Below are 21,895 nucleotides of genomic sequence, written 5' to 3' on the forward strand. Positions count from 1 at the left end.
ACATGTATTCCTGCGTCTTGGTATACAAGACCTCGGATCGAGTTGTTACGATGAAAAGTATATCAAACATGTATGTAAATGCGGGACAATTTTGGGTCTACGATACGGTCTAGGAGAGGTAAATATGAGGCGTAAAAAGTTTAGTGAGGAGTCAGCAAGCACCGGTTGATCTTAGGGAATGGATAGTTTTGCAAACATAAGCTGCGATACTAAACTCGGGCCGGTACGGAGCCGGTGGCAAGTATGTGGGCTACGGAGATTTTGGTTGGGTGAGGGAGTGGTGGTACCGTGATGGATGGGGTCGAGACCAGACCTTGTGGTCGGGCCTTGGGAAGTTTAAAAGATCTTGACTTGTCGCCTTATAATGATTGATTGATTGATTGATGTTGTGTAGATGTATTGGACGGAGAATAGAGAGAGAGAGAGAGAGAGAGAGAGAAGGTTGATTGCATGAATAGTGAGGTGAGAGGTCGCTTCCGAAGTGTTGGGCATTTTTGGGATGACGGGGAAGTTGTTGGGAAGGTTCGGATTGAAATTTTGAGGTAGGTGGGTTAGGACAAAAATCGCAAACAAGATCGATGATTACATGACCGATTGAGTGAGCGATTGAAAATTGATTGTACTGTAGTGTACTCGGGTCACTATCATCACAAGAACGCCTTATTCACTGATCGATCTATTGATCATTGTACTATGCATACTAGATTTTATTGAAGTTCGCGATGACCTCAAACGACACAAAAGATTTTGAGTTAGATAAGTGGATTGCCCTGTCATTTGAGATGCATGCCCCATAATGACACGAGTATGATGTACTGTACCTACGTATAGTAGCTTGACAGCATGTACACGCCTCCACCTTACATGAACAGTATGTATGGAGATATGATATACACGTTTTATAGTAGAACATGGTACCTACTTTGTACCTAACAACCCATGATTTGCACGCACGGGGCACGATAGATGATCGGAGATGGAGTTGTTTTGGGAATAGTCCATCAATCGTGTAAGCAGGGCTGATGAAGAGGAGCTGGTTGGTTGTGGTTTGCTGGTGTTGAGGGTGAGTTGGCGGGTCGGCAGGTCGGTCTAGTTTGTAGGGTTGTTAGTTACCGATAAGTTACGCCTTACCTGATATTGCTATATGTGGGGATAGAAGGTGGAAGGAAAATTATTGCGGCTCTAAGAGCGAGGAAGGTCGATTTGTGGGACGCGAAGGGGAGTTATCATGTGGTTGATTTTTGCTTTTTGGTGTTGCCGGAGGTGTTGATTTTTGGGAGATGAGAGGCTGAGGGACGTGTAGTGTGAAAATAGAAGGTCGTGTTGGGGTCTCAGGAATAAATTTGCGTGTTGAACATGGGTGTGATGGGCGATGACGAGTGGTGGAGATGATCGTTTGCTGTCGCTCTCGAGTAAAGGTTGACATCAATAGCAATTTGAGAGAAGAGGAAGGCTAGCATGATTCAAGGAGGGGGTTACATATTTGAGTTGATCATCTTTACATACGTATCGTTTTATTGAATGTATGAGGGAGGCAGAGAATGACAACATATTTTGACCTCAAAATAGAATTTAGTTACCTACTTTCTTCCATCAATTAATTTTCACAGCACGCAGATGTGCCTAAGCGGAGGCAAATGAAGGGGCTTGAGCAAGAAAGCTCGGAAACTCGAGCAAAGTCGACTTGGTAAGAAATTTACGATGTGAAGATTTCACAGAAATGGATATCTCATCGTTTCTTTTAACTTACAAGCAGTTTTACAAGCAAAAAAGTAAGTTGTCGTCAATATATTGAAATTGCGCTTGATTGTTTATCAGAAACGTTCATTCTTTGTCTCGGAATGTCTCAGATGCCGCCGAACCGTGACTGCATCTGCAGCAGCTTGATGAACCCCCGCTATTTCCTGACGACGACGGAATCCCATTACAATCGACATCCATTCAATTCATTTTCTTCTCAATCAATCACAAATTAGCAGCTGGATATATTGTTTCATACACAATATCATGGAGTTAGCTTCGCAGAATGATGAAAGAGCTACCGCAATGGAAAATGCGCTACGATACGAGATCAAAAGCGATAACGATATCGGGAAGCTCAGCTTATCGCAGTTTCCCGACGAGTTGATCCTCGAAATCCTATCCTATCTGGACGTCAATGACTTGTTAGTTGCTTCACGGGTAAGTTATGATATTTGTCTAATTATTCCAAACCCCTTGAAACTATGATTCCTCATGACGCCGTGAACGATCATTGATAAGTGTGCCCGCAGCTATCTCATCACCTCCGAACCCTCTGCCTCGATCCCCTTCTCCATGCACAGCGTCTCCATGATGCATCCAACGCCCTGTCTCGCCGTCTTTCCCATCGAGCTCCTCTTACGGATCTAATGAGTCAAAGAATATACATTACCCGAACTTCACTTGCTGCCCGAAGTCTGGGGAGGAATCTTATCAGGATAAAACTTAATAGGCAGCTTGGGCAAAGACCTTCTATCGAGACGTTGGTGGAGAAAAATGTATTGCCGAAAGAATGCTATGGATACGGGAAAGGAAAAGTAGCACCAGGGCTCGTGGGAATCAAGAGAAAGGTGGAGAGGGAAAGGGTTAAAGATGGACTGAGGGCGTGGGTGGAGGGATGGAGGGGGAGGGTGGGAGAAAAAGAGAGAGAGATTGAAGGGACGAGGGAAGGGAAGGTGGAAGTAAGGTGGTTGGTTAGAAGGTTTGCTGGGAGGGATGTAGATAGGGGTGAGGGCGCTGCAGGGAGAGGGACGTGGGGTAAGAAGGTTGAGCGGAGGGAAATTCCGGCGAGGGCGAAGGTTCTGGGGCTGAGGAGATTTTGGGAGAAGGTTGGGAGAGAAGGTGTGGAATATACTGGGAATGGCTTGGGTAATAATTAAGGACTTCTTTTCCAGTATGTGGACTACTCATTTCGAAAGTTTGTATAATACGAATCATAAAGGGCTTTTATCTAGAAGGGCTTGGGACGGCTTTTCTTTGATGCATTTTAATAGGTATCTGATACCTAAAATCGCGTGCTTGATGCTGACTCCTAACGAAAGTTCTGGGTGAGATGACTCCAATGCCTGATGACCTCCCTCGGGCACATGGTATTTCACTTGAGATACATCAACGACGACCAAGCTTCTCAAAGAACCGTTTTATATGCCAGGAAACATGAATTTTTTAATACTGTAATTCCAATGATAATAGATAGGCAATTCATGATATGAAGAATGCTCACTCCTCCTCAAGGCAGCCACATGTCGAAAAGAAAGATGTGAAAATGACAGAACGATTACTCCGAGCCCTCATATTCGAGGTAAATGAATGGTTATTTAAAGGTGGAGGTTCGATATAAACCTCAAATTGCCACGGAAACCTATGAACTCTACCAGATAAGTATACCCCAAACATATTGCTAAGACTGTGTTCTAATTCCAAAGTCTTCTCATCTCCATTCATATGCTTCAAATCGTATCAGAGGGGATTTTTGCGGTACGGTATTCGACATATGGTCAATCAAATCAAGTTACGGCTTGTCCAATGTAGTTGGATAAACTATTGTGATCAAAGTCACCGCAGTAAAGTGGAATTGGAGTAAGATCAAGAGTTGGGGAATTACTGAAACAATCAACGGACGAGCAAGCATAGTTATGTTGCACTCGTTTATATATCCATGGAAGCCTTCTAGTTGCATACAGGAGAAAAGACTCGCCATAGAAGGAGATATATTCGGACAATGAACAGATTACTTTGGAAACGAGTGAAATGTTGCCAGTGTTCGGAACTCAAACACCCTGCTCAATGGTGATCACAAGAACCTTTACCGGAATCTTCTCTACTGGCAATGCATCCCAACCACATCTCGAAGATCGGTCCTCGGCTTGATGTACGGATTTACCGTTCTCCTTTTCATTGTTATTTGCTCAAAGGCATAGGCTAGCCCAATGAGTTTTGCATCTGTAAATCTTGCTCCTAAGAAGCTGAAGCCGAATCTAGATCTGTCGTTAATAATTGGTCGCACTCCGCAAATCAAACTACTTACGGAATATTAGGCCCCGCAGATACTAGCCCATCAGCATCAGATACTATAGGCTGATCAGACGGCATCGCTCCCATCGGGACCGATATGATAGGCGCGCCAACAACAGCAGCCCAGTTTGAAGAGAACAAAGACGGCAAAACAACAGCGTCAAGTTTATATCGCTCAATTACTCCCAGTAAACCTCCTTCATTGCCCCAGTCTAGGGCTCGTTGGTAAGTACGCCAAAATTCATAATCGGTGTTATTCCAGTTTTGTAGTGCTGCATCCCAAACGTCCGTAGGTTTATTTGGATAGCCCTCTAGTGGGCTAGATTGAGTCCATTCGCGTATATCGGGTAAGTCTTTTATATTGTGCGGATTGTACACTAGTAAATTTAGATATTTCTCCACAGCTACAACAAAATCTGCTGCAACGATTTGGACTGTCAATAAACCATTATCGATGGATTCTTGTGCAGTTGGAAAATCGGTATTTTCGATAATAATGGCTCCAGCTGATCGTAGAATTGCCAAAGATTTGTTGAAAGCCTCAAGCATTGATCCCGTACTGTTGTCTGACATGAGTGAAATTACATTTTGAGGTACGCCCAATCGAGTACCTTTGAGAGCCGAGATGTTACACGCATTGACAAAGTCCAGGTTAGCTCCATACGGAATCGCAGAGGTATAGTTATCCAAAGGATCAACACCTGCGATGCTCTGAAGAACATAAGCGGCATCTTTGACAGTCTTCGTCATCGGCCCTATAGTATCCATGTGTTCGCTGACTGGGACTACAAGATGACGTGATGTCAATCCCACCGCTGTGATATTTTAGTAAGCAGTCAAAATCATAATCAGAATTGCACATACTTGGCTTTATACCAACAATATTGTTATAATGAGAAGGTGCTATGATCGAACCACTAGTTTCCGCACCCAAGCAAACTGTTGCTAATCCCAGTCTTAACAGGTTAGCTTTTGCTTATTACTAGAATCATCACTTACGTCGCTGCCACCGCGCTACCACTCGAACTACCAGAGGGATCTTGCCGGGGAAAATATGGTCCATATGTTTGTCCACCGCGAGCTGACCAGCCGTTACTGATACTGAATGATCTGAAATGGCCCCATTGACTGGGATTCGTCTTTCCTAAGATAATGGCTCCAGCTTCTCGAAGTTTCCTCGCGATGGTTGAATCTGCAGGCACTTTAGCCCCGCTTAGTGCGTGGGATCCAGCAGTATTGTTCATTTTATCGTTTGTGGCGATCTATGGAAGATACTACTGTTAGCTGAAACAGTATAGGAATCAAACGATGAAAAGCGGAAAACGTATTTGAAGAGTATTTGGTGCGTTTGAGACGAAGAAAGTGCTTCCGTTGCAAGGTCCTTCGAACTGAAGAAGAGAACATACTACATCTTTAATCAAAATAGGGATTCCATGCAAAGGACTAAAATATCAGCTTAAAGATGCCACATCTATTCACTCTCAGAACTCACCCGCGAAGCGTACCCATTGATCGCTCATTATCGAGCGTAGAGGCAATAAGTATGGCGTCCGGATTGATTTCGACCACTGCATTCAAGGCATCATTGACGTCGTTGATCCGGGCTGTATAGGCCTATTGAAATGATTAGGGCAGGTTCCAAGCTGATGCATGGGTGCTAAGATGACTTGCGTTGATCAAGTCGACACTGGTGAACTCTTTATCCTTGAGACCTTCTGCAAGATCTTCAATACTGGCTTCATTTAGATCTAGAAATGTAGTCCCAGGGATATTGGTGGTGGTGGTCAAGCTCGAATTGGCACCACTAATGACCAAAGCATATAACAGGATCCTAAGAATCATGTTGATTGAATAATCGGGAAACTCAATCATGAAATTATTAAAGGTATATCTTTCGATATTATTATGTTTTCTGACATGAAAGATGACATACATTAACACCAAAGTTTGTCCACGTCAGACATTAAGGAAGTCGTAATCCAAGTGATCTAATTGGACGATTTTGTCTGGTAACTTCCTTCCTGTTCCAGATATCTCAAATGAATATCATGTAGGATTCCTTTTTCGTCTGTCTGGCAAGAGCTTTTCGAAATTTCATTTGATCTGTTACAGGACGTAGCGCAAATTGGGCATTTCGCAATGAGCCTAGTTTATTGGGGAACATACTAGCCACACATAATAGAATAAGATCATTCAGAATCTGAATTTCTTCTTATTACATCTCGGGGATTGAGGTTTGGTTGAATCGTTAGAGTTGAATGTAAATCGTGAGTTTTTGAATGTAAAAGGGATGGTACAAGCATTTTGTAGGTAGAGTAAGTGGCGCAAGTGGCTTCACGGCCACTATCATACAGTGCCCTACATGTAATGTGTGACAACTTGTTTCAAAAGGCACTTTCATATTCAAACTCATTAGAAATAGTTTTCAATTTACAAGTTCCTCTGCTTGTAGTATTGTTTGGAAAGGTAGATATGCACACAATCAAGGAGATATCAGGCTAAAGATAGAAAGGATAAATATATCAATTATTCAATAAGTGGCTTGCACACCACCGACAACTCCGAAACATGGTGCCCTTCTCCATTTGTAGACTTAATCATTGTACTAAACGGATGCCATGCATATGCATGAAGGTTACGATAAAGTATGCATTAAGTAAGCCGCTTGGCTTTCATATGTTCATAATGTGGCATGGCATCTTTTACCCAAGTCTCCAAGTTCCCCGCCATCTCATTTCCAAACTCCTCTTTCCACTTTTCCACCTCTTCTTCAACAACTAGCCCAGCTGAAGTTTTCCCTTCCAAAATCCCAGAAGAAGATCGCAATGTAGAGCTCATCCTTCTCCAAGCAGACGTCGATTCTCCCCAGTCTTTCTCGGTCGACTCCACGTCCCACGAAAACCTCAATCTCGTAGGATCTACTCCTATCATTTTCGCATATTTAACCATGATATCGCGGTTCGTCATGATATCGTCAGCATCGAGAACGATTGGCTCCTCTGTACCTTGAGAACGGTACCAATCATACAAATCTCTCGACCATTTCATCGTCCTGTCCAATTTCCAGCATTTCCACTCTTTTCTCGCATATTCTAATCCCTCCACGTCATGACGAGCTCTGAAGAATGAAGGGATAACCAATGCAGGATGACGAATTAAAAACGTTGGCATCCATTCCTTCAAAAATTCATCTGGTAGAAGCGTATCATTGCCGATGGAACGTGTTTGACTGTCAAAAGCTTTTACAGTCCATTCTTCTTCCCCAACTTCTTCATCGTAAATGAATTTCGTTAGCGCAACAGGATTTATGAGCCAAGCCGCATGTTCTTTAACATAAGCGAATTTCCCTTCTGATTCTGCGACAATAGCATGATCACGCAAAGTTTCGAAGCAGGACTGATGAGCTGCCAGAGATTTCTTTCTATCCTCTTGCGTCCAATCTCTCATATGTGGTGAATCGGCAGTGAAGAGATACTTCCGGGTGTGAAAGCTGTCGAAGAAGAAATATCCATGTTTGGATCTTTCGGTTGTGTAAATGTTTGGTTGATTTTCGAGATTGAGGATTGTAATCAAGAGATTGGAGGCTGTGCGAGGACTGCTCAAGAGGAGGTGATTGCGGCGTTGATTGCTCATGATTGAAAACTTGATGGGTTATCTTGCATTGGAATTTGGGAACTGGGAAGGTTTTTCGGGAGTTGAGATAATATATTCCAAGTTTGATATACACGAGGTAACAGATTATGTTATGTCACTAACCAGTTAAGCGCGCATTGCATAGTATCGGGTATGTCGGGCACACGTCAGCTGGGTATGAGATACGACATGCAGCACTAACGAGTCAACCACAGCTATGTGAAACCTTTGAAGATATACCTCTTTCACAGGAAATGTCTTAAATGGCAGCAGGACGCCAAGTCCCCCCCCACTGATCTCCAAATTTAAGTCCAACCCTGTGCAGGCAATTGTAAGCTTGGAAAAAGCAACACAAACTTAAATTCATGAATCTGACATGCATATCAACCATGAAAATATTGGCATATTGAAGGTTGCTTGGTTACACAAGGGCCTTGCCGTTCCATCGCTGTTACAGACGCTCTCATTTTTAAATCTTCACGAGTTATGCTGGAAGTGAATTGTACCGTTTTTAAATCATATCTTTCAATAGTATGCATAGAAAACGCCAGTTATTCCGGCCCGTAGTAAGTATGAGTACCAGCCTCCAATTTCTCGGATGGTATAAGGGTTTCTCGACATTTTTCCGTGTGGTTGAGAATCTTTGGGTACCATTTTATATATTCATCTCCTAGTATAGCACTAGTATGCATATCACATCCGGACTTCTTATCGTGATACTACCACGCTAAAGACAGACCCACCAGTAAGCCCTCCACTAATTCTTGACCACTTGTTCTGAATCACCTGCTCTCTTCCTGGTACATGGAGGTTGCATCAAGACATTTTCGCCTAGCGACGAATTAAGGGTTCATCCCGAGGTCTTACGAAACACATAAGAACATGGTTCCTCCCGCTTTCTGCGGTCTCAGGAACAACTCCGTATGAATCATCATGCAGTATTGTATTACCCCAGCTCGCTATTTTTGGGAAATTTCGGCATTAGCCCAGTCCAATTTGATGGACAATTACAGCGAAAAAGATGCCAATGTATCGTCACAGGTATCAGGTATCAGAGCATAGAACTCGAAAAAGACTATCTCCTCGCATGTTTCTAATTGCTTTTGGTAAAAATGTTGTGGAATAAGTGTTGTCTTCCTGATCAGCCCGATGACCAAAATAAGCAAGAATTATGAGACGACGAAAATCCGGGTACTTGCAATGTAATATCACAAGCTCAGCTGCAGACCTTTGAAGGCATACCTTTTCTCGAAACCACTCCCCCGTACTATGCTAAACAATCAAGTCTATGAAGTAGCCCTGGTATCAAAATGCGCAATGCTGAGATGGCCTCCTAACGGCTGTGCTGAGCCATAGAAGGTCATTTATCGCAAATTATATCATAATGCTGTAATACTGAGATATTTATCACAGAAGTGAAAAGTGGATTGGTTGATATTTGTCAATGAGATCTGATTCGCGCTATTGCAACGGCTGAAAGGCTAGGTTGGTGCAAGTAGCGCTGAACTTCGTTATGAAAGAGCACATCCTTCGATTCTCCATAAGTTGACCATTAGTCGTCACGTCTCGTACAAGACCTTTCAGACGGCGACAGCAAAGTAACACGTAAATGAATCGTTGTAAAGAGTAGAATGAAGTTGACTTACTTTCTTCCTTCATCGCATAGGGAAAAATGCAGGAGATCTTGCGTTGTGCTTCTGTCTCTTTGTGATTATCCTGCCTTTAGCTTCGACGAGATTAAACAGTGACGTGAATCCTTCAGACCATACTTAAATCTGTGTATACAACGACCTCGGGAGATATTGTTGTCGTGATTTTCATCGCCATATGGCTGTCAGAAGCCTGATTGCGACCATTGCGCGTGATAAAAACATGATATATGAGATCAGAGATAGGAACTCAAGGGTACTGCCATAAAATATCCTCGATTTGTTGGACAACGGGCATAGAGTTGAGTTCGCCATCGTGATTGTTGTTGGTTTGTCGTCGGCGGGCATCACGTGGTGTCTATGTATTGTATGCTATGACCTCGCCACGGTCATGGCTCGAATCGACCACCCTATCTCGAGCCTATCTCTGCTTACCTACTAGGTGCATGGAACTTCTCCGTTCTTGATGAAACAAAACTTCTGGTCCGTTCAATGTTCAAAATCAAATCTTACACCCTATATTTCGTAGAGACCAGATATGAGTCTCGAGAAATTGGCACGGTAAATCACAGATTTATTCGCAAAGGCTACACTGATACCCTCGAACTGTAAATACCCAGGATCTCATGCAGTCACGGGATATGGCCTCCTCGACTCCAACTTCTAACAAGACAACAGCTACATCAGTAAAGCTACGTAGTTGTGTAATATGCAGAAGTCGAAAAGTTCGTTGTGATAAGTTGTCGCCGTGTTCTAATTGCCGGAGAGCAAATATCCCATGCGTACTCCCCTCAACTGATCGACCTCCTCGCTGGGCCCGCCGGCTCGAGCGCGCTGGTAACTCGGTAGCAGAGTCAAATGGCGCAAAGCCAGGACAAGAAGCTAGTTCCAAGGGAGATTCGGTTATTGAGAGACTTCATAATCTTGAGAATTTAGTAAAGGAGCTAAGGGGCCAATTGGAGCACGCCAATGCCACAGCAGTGCATTCCAATGATGATGGCTTGCTTGGGCTTGGTGGTTCTGATGGTTCATCTCTCGATCTAAATCATGATCTAAACAGCTCGAAAGATAAACTCTCTGTTGAACATACTTCTGATGTGCAGAAAAAATTCGGTAGGCTAGTTCTAAAGGATGTCAACCGGAGTCGTTACATAAGTAGTGGTTTCTGGGCCCGCATGAATGATGAGGTAGGTTTGTTAAAGTTCTCCTGTAATTTCCGCTCTATACATTGATGAGTTACTATCATTGACGCCAGAGTAGATTGAGGGATTACAAATGGAGACTCGAGGTGCTATCGACGCTGATTCTGATATATCTTCAAACAATGAAGATGTACCCAAGATGGTATCCACATTGGAGCACGAGCGAACTCCATCGGAGCGGCATGGTTTTTTATTCAAACACAATCTAAACCTTTCTGATTCCGACCTCTCTAAGTTGCGTCCATTGCCGTCACAGATACCTTTCCTGCTGAACGTATACTGTGAAAACATCCACGTATTCATGCGAATTGTAGATATGCCGGCCATCACCGACATGATCCGTGAGTTACGTGGAAACAAGGGCAAGGAACTCACGCCAGCAAATGAAGCTTTAATGTTTTCCATCTATTACGCTACAGTAACCTCAATGGAAGAAGACGAGGTAAGCGTTTCCTAGTCCAGGGAAGCTTTGTCTCAATTATTGTGCTCACGACACTATCTTACTCCTAGGTCATAAGCAACTTTGGCTGTACAAAATCGGAGTTAAGTTTCAAATATCGACTTGGTCTGGAAAATTCACTTGCAAAGGCTGATTTCCTCAGTGAGCCTGATATAACCCTTGTCAAAGCTCTGCTCATCTTTCTTTTTCTGGTTCGGCGTCACGAGAGTCCTAGATTTGTCTGGATGATGACGGGCCTGGTCATAAGGATGGCTCAAGCTTTAGGTCTTCACCGGGATGGTTCTCACTTTCCTAACCTTACTCCCTATGAGATTGAAACTCGTAGGAGAGTATGGTGGACGGTATGTTTGCTAGATTTGCGAGCATCCGAGGATCAAGGTACAGAACTGAGCACTACTGGTAATAGTGTTGACACAAAGTTTCCACTCAATATTAATGATGCCGACCTCAATCCTCATACAAAGGATATGCCACCAGCGCGTTCATGTGTAGCCGACATGACCCTTACTGTTGTTTCAGCCGAGATGTGTGATGTTATGAGACGGTTGATGGCTTCAAGCATCGGAGAAAGTCCGTCAAGTCCCGAAATTCAAAGCCGATTGTTACATGAACTTTACGGGACAGTCGACAAACACTTTCTTCGATTCAACATGGGGAGTAAGACCATTGCATCCTGGTGTCTATCAACTTTGACACGCATGGTTGTGTCCAAAATGATTCTTATTCTTAACCTTCCGGTGCTCTTCTCCTCTCCCAGCGAGAACCATTCGGAGAAGGTTCGAACAAAACTCCTAATATCTGCCATTGAGGTAGCCGAGTACAACCATGCCCTTAACTCCGAGAAGGCTTGTCAAAATTGGAATTGGCTTTTTCAAACTTGTACGCATTGGCATGCAATCGTATACCTCTTAATAGAAACTTCTCGACGCCAATGGTCCCCCATTATCGAGCGAGCTTGGGTCGCTCTTCATAGCAAATGGTTGATTCCTCGGCAATTAACCAATACCTCAGAAAGAGACGAGAACTCGCGCATCTGGGTCCCGCTACGGAAACTTATGGCTAAGACGCGTAAACATCGAACAGCTGAGCTACAACGTCTGCGAGAGAATTCATGGTCAGCAATTGAACTAGAGAGGGAAGATGAAAAAATACCGCTTCCAGCCAGTCCAGTACCGTCTTATGATGGAAACTCCGATAATGTCTTTCGCGAACGTTGGCGTCAGCTGGTTGCAATACCTCTAGAGATTGAGGATCAGAGACGGCCTGCTGAGATGTATACCCCAGAATCAACTGCTAGCGGCCCACCTACAATTCAACGGAGCCTTGATTCCACATCGGTGTACGAACACAACGACTCTTCCTCGAATCTGTACATTGACAATAGCAAATTTTCCGGTCAAGAATCATCGAATCTGTATGACCAGTCAGTAAATCCTCAAAGTCAAACAGGAATAGAGCAATCTTCATATCTATCACACGACGGGGTTGATCCCACCTCAAGTGGGTGGTATGGTCCCAGTCTAAATGTAAAGTCAAATGATATGACACCTCCATGGAGCGAAATTGACCCCTCAGCCGGCATGTGTGAAGATATAGATGTCAACATGGATCTTGACATGGACGTGAATTGGTATGAATGGATTGAATCGGCACAGGTCATGGATCTTCCACTTTAAGATAAGATGAAGAGGTACTCTTTTCTTTAAGTCCATATCGGTTCTGAGAATCGGGATTGTTTTCGGTTTTATCCTTCTTTGAAGAGTTTTAGTTGGATCATGGAATTATGGTTAGGAGTTATATAGAATATATTTGACTGCTCTACTCGGACTTTAGCCAATACTGATATCCATCAAAAACATTACTATAACAAGACAAAACATACTAGCCCAATACTACCCTTCACTCGACTCAAACCCCCAAATCCCAGCTCGTGTTTTTCTCAGTCCCAAACACGTTCTCCAATTAATCAATCTCCCATCCATCCACACCCGCCCACCACCTTTCCTACTGCTCCATACCCAAACTAAACCCCCTCAATCTATGCAGTCTCTCAAAAATAAGCACTTTTCCCCATCCATCCATCCATCCATCCAATCCAATCCCCAAATTCGCAGGGTTGCGCATCCTTCACGCTTACTCTCCCAGCACGCCAAGATCACGTGTCGTTCTCGCCAACCGAGTGTGGGGGGCTGCGCGAGCCAAAAAGCGCGAGAAAATGCCGAGCAAGTGACGAGGAATGAACGAAATGATGTATCGGATATGGGATTTACGAGATGGGGTTTTCTATAAAGGCGCTGTTGTCGCTGCGATTTGGGGGTAGGAAAATTATCAGTTCAGTCACAGTTTTCTATTTACTACTTATTTACTACCTAGGTACTTACTTACTTTTGAGTTGAGGACTTGATATCCGAGTTAAATCGTATATACATCTGCAATTCAACTTCTTTCCACTTTCGCTGCTTTGAGATAAAGATTGAGGTCCACCAGTCTAAGCGATTACCCCTTTGAGCTATTTTCATTCTCAACTCCGCAAGTTGTGTATTGTACCTAGGTATTTATTGCGAGGCATCAAACTTCACTGTCAAAATGTCTACAGTGGATAAACCATGCAATGAATGCATCAAGGTACATCAAACCCCCCACGTCATCTCTCCCAAGACGCTAGCTAATTCACTCTAAGGGAACCATCCACGCCGGCCTCCCCATCGGCGACTACCAAACCATTCACGGTCTCCGCACCTACATCGTCGGTAACCCTTCCACCTCCCGCGCAACAATCGTACTCTACACCGATATATTCGGGCACCTCCTCCCCAACAATCTTCTTCTCGCCGACGCTTTTGCCGCCTCTGGAGAATATCTCGTCTACGTGCCTGATTTTTTCGAAGGCGATCCCGTTGCGCTTAAAGTGGCCGATTTGTTAATTCCCGTGGATGCCAGTAAACAGGGGACGCTTGGTAAATATACGGGGATCTTGGCTAGTGCGCCGAGTTTCTTGATGTGGATGGGTCGACATAAAGAAGCGAAGTGTAGCGCGGTTTGTAATGGATTTTTGGAGAAGTTGAGAATGGAGACGAAGGGAGAGAGGAAGATTGGTATGGTGGGGTATTGTTGGGGAGGTCGATATGCTATTCGTGCTGGGCTGGAATCGAATATGATTTCAATTGATGGGAATAAGAAACCATTAATAGACGCGGCCGTTGCGTTACATCCAAGCAATCTGGTATTTCCTAGAGATGTGGAGAGATTGGTTGTACCAATCAGTTATGGATGGGGAGAGAATGATGTAGCGGTTTCGATTAAGTCGAAGGGAGTTATTGAGGAAATTCATCAGAAAGAGAGGGAGAAGGGGAGGAAGGTACCGGAAATGGAACACAGGGTTTATAAACCTGGAAGACATGGGTTCGCGGTCAGAGGGAATCCAGATGATCCACTGGAAAGAGCGTGCCTGGAGGACTCGATGAAGCAAGGTTTGGAGTGGATGGGAAAGTGGCTTTGATTTGGGCTGAGAGATATCTGGAGTTTTTGGGAATTGTTTCTTGGATAATGTCATCAATTTATTTGATATCTGAATACCCTTCTGCAACTTGTTTGCTCTTCCTATTGTGATTGATATCGATATGCAATGACGATCGGCTTCGTAAGAGCGAAATTCTTCGCTTCCTCAAGGGGAAAAGTGGAGAGATGAGAAGGTGGGCAGATCAATGTTTGCTCGACGACAATGAATCGAGGGACCCATCCATAAATATGGACCAAAAGTGTAAACGCATTGCAAAGAATTTGCTAGAAACCATCTCAGTTAATAATCGTGGGACAATGAGCATTTGATTGAACTATATCTCGGCCTTAGCACTTGCTAAACATAAACTGCATGTTATGTATATTAATCCCACTTCACTTCGACATATCAACAGGACTATACCAAGATTAAAACTGAACGTATTCAATTTTACATCCTCATAACTGAGGAGCAGATATCCTGCTTTATTAAATAGGGTATAATCACACGATATCAAACATCGTTATTGCCAGCCTCCGTATTAGTACAAATCCAGATTTGATGATCATCTTAACCTGAATCCATCCCAATCATCCTCATCGTCCTCGTCCTCGTCTTCGTCGTCTTCCGATACATCATTGGCTGCAGATTCTTCTGTTGGTATTGGTACCGTTGCGATCGCTTCCTTTTCTTTCGACCTCAAAGCTTCTCGTTTCTCTCTGAGCCGCTTCACTCTCTGGTCTAAGCTTTCCATTTCCTCAAATTCTTCTTGCAACTTTCTACTTGCATCCTCTTTATCTCCCTCTACCTCAGCTTCGAGCTTCTCCTTTCTCCGCGCCTTCTCTTCTTCGGCTGTTCGAGCTTCCACTTCCGCCGTAGTCATTGCAGGTGCAAATATGACAGCCTCTGATTCGACTTCTGTTGGAACATCCGCAGCGGCAATATCTGCTTCGAATGCAGCCCATTCGTCTTCATCCACATTAGCTTGTTTGTTTGGAGGCGGTGATTTGGTTGGTTTCGCTGGCGTTGCAGGACGAGAAGGAATTTGCAAATCATGAGGTATCGCGGATTTTGAAGGCGATTCGGATCTTTCTTTTAATGAGTCCTCTGCTGGAACAAAAAATCCTTCCAAAGCAGTAGGTGTAGCTTTACTACGCTTTTTTAAGGTGCCATAGTCCACATCCATATCCTCATCTTCATCGTCCAATTTCCTCTTTTTGCTATTTCCCTCGTTGCTGTTTGTGTCCGCTGTCGCATTGCGTTCACGTTCTGCTTCTTGTTGTTTTGAGAGTCGTAAAATATGCCCTGGTGATCTTAAATGACCTTCCCATAATGATTCACTCTTCATTTGTAAATGGCAGACGAGGCACATTAGATTACCGGCAGTTGAATAACCAGCATGTTTATGTTGTATGCGACGAGCAACTCGCTCATTCTTGAGAAGCGAACGAACATCTGCCATGATTATTTGATGATTTTGGTAGGAATTACTGAATCATATGAGGAAGAATTGGCAGTATTCAAAAATAGAGTGTTCTATTATGTGCTGGTTGTTATACTCGAACTTGGATATTCTTGAACTATATTGTGATCAAGAGGTGAGGATACCTGTAAGTTCAATGATGCATTTGTCGAGGCTGAAGCTCCTTAGGATTTTCAATTGAGCTCTTCAAGGTTCCAAGGTCAAAGCTGGAGCTCTTTAGTGCCAAGGCGCTAACCCCTAATCAGCTCCAATTATCTTGATATCTACTCATTGGCTTATCAATCGGATCTTATTACCTCCGATATCACATGACTAATATCCCCGCACCTTGGAAAAATCTTGGAATTTCTATGCCAGCCTTGCCTCTTTGCCTCACCAATGGGCGAAAATCGATCAATCTCCGCCTTCCTTCTGCCCTATCTGAAATAAATTCTCAGAACATGACCATAAGAAAACAAAACAAACCGCTCAAATAGCAATCAACAGGCCTTTACTGCCCATCAAGTATCGAAATACCTTGTCGCATTGTCTCGAATACCTTCATCATCACACTGCGATCAACAATCCTTGACACTATCAAGTTCTTTAAAGCGATTTTGCGCACTCAATACACGCGGTCAATCAACAATCAATTTGAAGCTTGTCCGTCCCAACCGGCTATCAACAATACCCAGAAAAAAAAATCAAAACCGCGACCTCATCTGATTGTATTTGGGGAAGGATTACAAAGAGAAGCTTCCCATAACCTTTTGATAGCTTCTTGTTTCTTTTCTGCATATTACCCTTTCTTCAACAAACCCATAGCTTGTTCGTAGAGCCAGTGATCGCGTGAAATCAATTCATCAACGCGTACTTTGAAATTCAGCTCCAGGGCGTATATTCATCCCTTGTAATCATCGAATTCGCGTCCTCAAGAAAATTTGAACCTTTGTATCGTTGATAATATCCTTTATTATGGCTGGTAAGTAATAATCACCTCTGCGCATGTCAACCCACTTGCTTCGCGCAAGGAATTGGCAGAATGCTTCCCCTCCAATACTATCATACGAGGGAATAACTAACAGGGATTGTACAGACGTTAGGAAGTCGTCGCGAGCGACAAAAGGACAACACCCGAAAGCTCATGAGCTTGATCAACCTATCGAAACGAAAAAGAAAGGAAAGAAAGGTGGAAAAAAGACAGCTATTCAAGAAGAGGAAGTTGAGGTTATACGTTGTGTTTGTGGAGTTACTTCGACCACGGATGATGATGAAGCTGCTTGGATCGCTTGCGACATTTGCGCCGTCTGGCAACATAATGTTTGCGTAGGTGTAAGTCCATATGAGGAAGACACACCAGACAAATACACTTGCGAGCAATGTGCGCCAGAAGCCCACAAAGAACTCTTGGATGGAATTGCTAGAGGTGAACAACCTTGGATCGCAAGGCAAGAGAAGCACGAAGAGGAAAAGGCAGAGCAAGAGAGACAAGATGCTGAGGAGGCGGCAAGGAAGAAGGGCAAGAAAGGCAAGAAGAGAACAAGCGACCAGAAGCGCGATGTAACTCCTGCGAATGGAAAGATACAGTCCCCCTCAGTTCCAGCCAAGAAGGAAACGCAGAAGGATTCGCCCGCAAAGGTATCCAGTCAAAAGCGCAAGACAAGAGATGAATCCCAAGATAAAGAAGCTATTAAAGTAAGTCATTGGGTTCACTACGGAATGAATCATGCTAACAGTATTTTAGGAATCTTCGACTAAAGTCCGCAAGACGTTGTCTCGTCCTACACCTAGAGCTTCTCCGCCATCAGACTTACCTAGCAAAATTTCTGAACTTGAAGCAGAGCAACAAGGCCAGGTCACTTTGATTAAGAAGGGTTTACTTCAAGCCATTCCACATGCTATTGAAGAGCGTTATTATACCTTACGACCCGACGATACCATTGATGCAAAGGCCGAACGACTTGCCATTCAAATCGAAGCAGCTGTTCGTAGTACACACCCAAACAAGTCAGCCTCCATCAAACAGATCCGCTCGATATTTCTCAATTTAAAACAAAATCAAGAATTATGTAATGGTTTGTTGTCGCAATCATTATCACCTCAGGCCTTGGCGGTTATGACAACAGATGATATGGCAAGTAAAGAGTTGAAACGTGAAACAGCACTCATGAAAGCAAGAGCCGATAAGCAATCTATAATGATCACAGATGATGGTCCACGGATTCGAAGAACTCACAAAGGTGAGGAAATTATCGAAGAAGACACCAATCCTAATGAATATCCTGATATTCCAATGTCTGCAGCACATCGACGAGAAATGTTGGATCCGAATGCTGGTATGGGTGATAGGTCTAGGTCTCACTCACCCGAAAACGAGGTTGAAGTACCAGAAATTCCTGAAGACTATCCATCACATGATAGAGTCCGCACTATGTCTACCCCAAAAACACCTTTAAATATCGATACCAAGCAACCTGCTTTGAGGAAGGGCTCAACGCAAAGTTCCGCAACAGGAAATTTTGACATCAACAAAGTCTTTTCGAGTGTTCAATCGCCTCATCCTTCCACCAATAAACAACGTAATGCCGATCATTACAGAAGGGCATCGAACGCACCGCCTCTGAATGGACCTGGAGATGATTCTGATGTTGACAAAATGCTTCAAGATGATAATGAATCCCCGCCGTACTCTCCAGTTGAAGACCCTTCAGATCCAGACATCGTTTGGAAAGGTACAATGAGCATGGATTCGGTAGCAAAATTTTCAGCATATGCTAAACAAGTTGCTGGTCCAGATTTGAGTCGCAATCGTATGCAAACTCCATGGTCTGAACTTCTTCATAAAGATTTAAAGGTTCATGGTAGAATCGATGCAGACAAAGCCAATGAATATTTATGTGGTCTTCGATATAGTCCACCATCTGATGTAATTGTCATCAACATAACACCAACGTCTGGATCATCGGATTTTCTTGACTTGTATAATTACTTTCATGACAAGAAACGTTATGGAGTACTTACTAACAAGGGTCCGGGAAATGTACGAGATACATATTTAGTTCCAGTCCCTCCTGGACCCGGCAATATCCCAGACTTTGTTGTCAATCTTGCAGAACACAATCTACCAGAAGATAGACCAGAGCCTTCAATACTAGTAACCTTGGTTGTACGTAATGGATGGGAACAACCTTCACGGATCCAATCATTTGATGGTTCAACTGATCCCCACAGCCCTCTTACTGCGGGTGGTATTGCTCAACGCCAAATGTCAATCAGTCCTTCGGGTCCAGGTATGTCTCCTAGTCCTGTTACTCCTCAAGGTTCTTTCCAGCCATCTTTTGTTGGAAAACCTGAGGAAAGACATCAACAACAGAACTTAGAAGAGCAAAGACGAATTGCTCAAGCGGAAGGTGAAGCTATTGCGTTGAGAATACTAGGTGACTATGCAAGGGCTCCGACAGTTGGTTTCTTAATGCCACAGGCTTATCAAATGAGGGACTTGGAATGGCAGGCTATTAGAAGTATTTTGGAAAGAGACGAGAAGGCGCAGAATGACTTGAAACATCTAAGTGAGGTTCTGGCAAGGACGGGTCCAGCGTGATTATATTACGATGAGGAGGACATGGAAACTGATGTACTGGATCGAAATTTGGTCAATAGAAAGGAGGCAGTCAGGTCGTGGGGTGGATGGGTTTAATTGGCGTTCTTGGCGAAATAAAATGAGGAATCATGGGAGTTTTCCATCGCCATCTTCTTTTACATGTATATTTTTCTTTGCATTCATTCTCTTTCTCTTTCAATTCTTGGCTAAAAAGTACAACTACGTATGGTAGATTGGAATGCAATGATGAGATTTTTTTTTCAGAGCATGCTATATACACTCACTTCGTTCGTATTGTGGTTTGATTCGGCGGATAGTCGTGCATGCAGATGATATTGTCTTGATGCCGAATTGATATGGTTTAATCTCGTTTCCCCTTTCTTTCTCTGTGTTCATGCATGGATCGAGGAGATGGAATGAGATTGTATCGTTGGGGATAACTATTGAGCGCCCTCTTTCGAATAAATAAAATTACCATATGTTGAACGTCTTAACTTTCAGTCGGATGAGTTGACCTATCAGCTTGATTGTCGTGTATGTGTATGATGTTTTGAAATGGATTGGTGGTTAGTACCGCGGATTGTTTCAACTGTTTATATGTACCTGGGTGTGTATGTAGATATACATTTTGAGGGATGTTCAAACTCTGTGGTTCTTTCTTGCCTTGGGGTTTCTGTTTTAATGTTGGATGTGAGGTGTTGCTTTGTTGTTATGGAGATGAAGGTGTAGGTGAAGAATGATCTGAAGTTGAAAATCGGAAGTGGGATGCGAGGGGGGATCGACCAGTAAGATTCACCAGTTTACAGAATAGTGAATGCTTAGCGATGACGAATGCGTGAAGTGCTGTTTTGAAGCTCTTTCGTGTATTACTAGGTATATAAACTCATGGTAAGTAGTATCACAGTTTTTTCCAAGTATAGAATCGGGAAAATTCATAGAAGTGGGCGAAGGATGTTGGGCTAGCAAATTGCTACTATGATTTGGAGTGCTGGGGATGTGAATCTTTTCGTAGAGAAATAGGGGATGCAATGAAGACTTTATTTCTGTTCATTTTTTCGTCTGGTAGGTTGGTTTTTGTTATCATTTGATGGGTGATGATGTGATGACAGTGAAAATCTCTTGCTGTTTCTTTTCATGGGATGGGGGCAGATTCGTAGTTATATCTTTGCTTATTACTTGGATTTTTGTAATACCCGAATTCTATAAACTGGATGCGCACTCACGATTACGGATTCCCTGTCAAAATCCAAGCAGGATGGAGATTCCACATTTTCTTCAAACTTTGCTGTTTTTAGGATATTGTGGAGGAGGGAGTTGGGGTGGTTGAGAGGGGGCTTATATTCCACTTTGATACGAATTCGTATATTGTACTAGTCTTAGCACCGAATGAGTGAACAAATAACTTCATTTTGATTCTCAAGCCTTGAAGATCAGCGGGGTAGAGTGCTGAAGATGTTATTGAGGTGAACACCTCCACTTAATTCCTTCAAATCTGATATCTAGAATTCCATTTCCAGCAATATAAAGATCTCCCTAGACTCTTCTATTTCATGATTGTATATCAAGCAATAAGAACAAGGTAGCCCCCGTTGATAGGCTAGTAAAGTATATACTTTATTTAGCATGAAGTAAAGAATGCTCGCGGGATTCATTACATGACAGTGTGTGATTTGTTTGGTAATCATCGTGTATTTGGATTTGTATTATCACAAGTTTCTTTTTGTCGCTATTAGTGAATAAAAGAAGATGATTAGCACAATAACAGCGACATTAGAGTTGACAGTCATTCATCGCTATCTTTCATTTCACTTCCTTGACTCTCGTCCCCTCTCGAAGAAGAAGCCGGGTTAACCTAGAGATCAAGCGCCAAAGTCTTGGTGTATTTACCGCAGAGTTCCATTCATACATTCTTTGTATTGATTTTACATTGCATAAATGATCTATTAACACTTGGAAGTGGTCGACCTTAAGTACTCCCTGCATTGAAATCCCGCAACAACATCTCCTTTTAATTTTTTGGCCTTTCACTTCACAGACACTGAGCTGAAATCCGCTTATATAAAGAGGTGTTACGAACTATCCTTGAATTCTTCAAACGCTTAAGGAATCAAGATGGACTGTAGCTAGGTCTTGTTTGCTGTGTTGCAAAATCATGTTCTGGTCTTTTTATCTGGTTGAATTTTGAATTCTGGCTATATTGGATCTGGATGTCTGGAGATTTAATCATCTGGTCACGAACTTAGCATTTGACATATGCAAGAATTTCACTGTCGATTTACTTTACTTTACAATCATCAGCATCTATAAGATATACAAGATCTTATCATTTGAATATCTCAGTACATCTCAAGCTA

The 21,895-nt window shown here is 43.1% G+C and overlaps 7 protein-coding genes across 7 annotated transcripts; 4 read left to right on the top strand and 3 right to left on the bottom strand.

Annotated features, from left to right (window-relative positions):
• Nucleotides 1–1,535: 1,535 nt before the first annotated feature.
• EAF02_001170 (uncharacterized protein) lies at nucleotides 1,536–2,900 on the top strand (the record flags this gene model as incomplete). Its single annotated transcript, XM_038897218.1, has 3 exons — nucleotides 1,536–1,687; nucleotides 1,766–2,181; nucleotides 2,274–2,900. Exons 2-3 carry the CDS (start codon nucleotides 2,008–2,010, stop codon nucleotides 2,898–2,900), a joined length of 801 nt encoding a protein of 266 aa, XP_038764077.1. The 5' UTR covers nucleotides 1,536–1,687; nucleotides 1,766–2,007.
• Nucleotides 2,901–3,841: 941 nt separating this feature from the next.
• On the bottom strand, nucleotides 3,842–5,877 carry EAF02_001171 (uncharacterized protein; the record flags this gene model as incomplete). The annotated part of the gene is made up of 7 exons (XM_038897219.1): nucleotides 3,842–3,998; nucleotides 4,049–4,850; nucleotides 4,900–4,991; nucleotides 5,035–5,297; nucleotides 5,442–5,478; nucleotides 5,528–5,649; nucleotides 5,707–5,877. 7 exons carry the CDS (start codon nucleotides 5,875–5,877, stop codon nucleotides 3,842–3,844), a joined length of 1,644 nt encoding a protein of 547 aa, XP_038764078.1.
• Nucleotides 5,878–6,687: 810 nt separating this feature from the next.
• On the bottom strand, nucleotides 6,688–7,668 carry EAF02_001172 (uncharacterized protein; the record flags this gene model as incomplete). The annotated part of the gene is made up of 1 exon (XM_038897220.1): nucleotides 6,688–7,668. One exon carries the CDS (start codon nucleotides 7,666–7,668, stop codon nucleotides 6,688–6,690), a length of 981 nt encoding a protein of 326 aa, XP_038764079.1.
• Nucleotides 7,669–9,958: 2,290 nt separating this feature from the next.
• EAF02_001173 (uncharacterized protein) lies at nucleotides 9,959–12,655 on the top strand (the record flags this gene model as incomplete). Its single annotated transcript, XM_038897221.1, has 3 exons — nucleotides 9,959–10,504; nucleotides 10,578–10,961; nucleotides 11,030–12,655. 3 exons carry the CDS (start codon nucleotides 9,959–9,961, stop codon nucleotides 12,653–12,655), a joined length of 2,556 nt encoding a protein of 851 aa, XP_038764080.1.
• Nucleotides 12,656–13,565: 910 nt separating this feature from the next.
• Nucleotides 13,566–14,478, top strand: EAF02_001174 (uncharacterized protein; the record flags this gene model as incomplete). Its single annotated transcript, XM_038897222.1, has 2 exons — nucleotides 13,566–13,604; nucleotides 13,660–14,478. The coding sequence occupies 2 exons, from the start codon at nucleotides 13,566–13,568 to the stop codon at nucleotides 14,476–14,478; spliced, it is 858 nt and encodes a 285-aa protein (XP_038764081.1).
• A 565-nt stretch (nucleotides 14,479–15,043) lies between these two features.
• On the bottom strand, nucleotides 15,044–15,940 carry EAF02_001175 (uncharacterized protein; the record flags this gene model as incomplete). Its single annotated transcript, XM_038897223.1, has 1 exon — nucleotides 15,044–15,940. One exon carries the CDS (start codon nucleotides 15,938–15,940, stop codon nucleotides 15,044–15,046), a length of 897 nt encoding a protein of 298 aa, XP_038764082.1.
• A 425-nt stretch (nucleotides 15,941–16,365) lies between these two features.
• Nucleotides 16,366–20,064, top strand: EAF02_001176 (uncharacterized protein). The gene is made up of 3 exons (XM_038897224.1): nucleotides 16,366–16,922; nucleotides 17,037–17,635; nucleotides 17,685–20,064. Exons 1-3 carry the CDS (start codon nucleotides 16,916–16,918, stop codon nucleotides 19,539–19,541), a joined length of 2,463 nt encoding a protein of 820 aa, XP_038764083.1. The 5' UTR covers nucleotides 16,366–16,915; the 3' UTR covers nucleotides 19,542–20,064.
• Nucleotides 20,065–21,895: the final 1,831 nt, after the last annotated feature.

This window comes from Botrytis sinoallii, assembly GCF_014898435.1.
Source record: "Botrytis sinoallii strain Bc 23 chromosome Unknown BSIN_001, whole genome shotgun sequence".
Classification (NCBI taxonomy): domain Eukaryota; kingdom Fungi; phylum Ascomycota; class Leotiomycetes; order Helotiales; family Sclerotiniaceae; genus Botrytis; species Botrytis sinoallii.

Excerpts from the sequence above, each read along its gene's own strand:
- EAF02_001176 (XM_038897224.1), top strand. Across the intron at positions 17,636-17,684 it reads AAGATAAAGAAGCTATTAAA|GAATCTTCGACTAAAGTCCG; the intron begins GTAAGTCATTGG and ends ACAGTATTTTAG.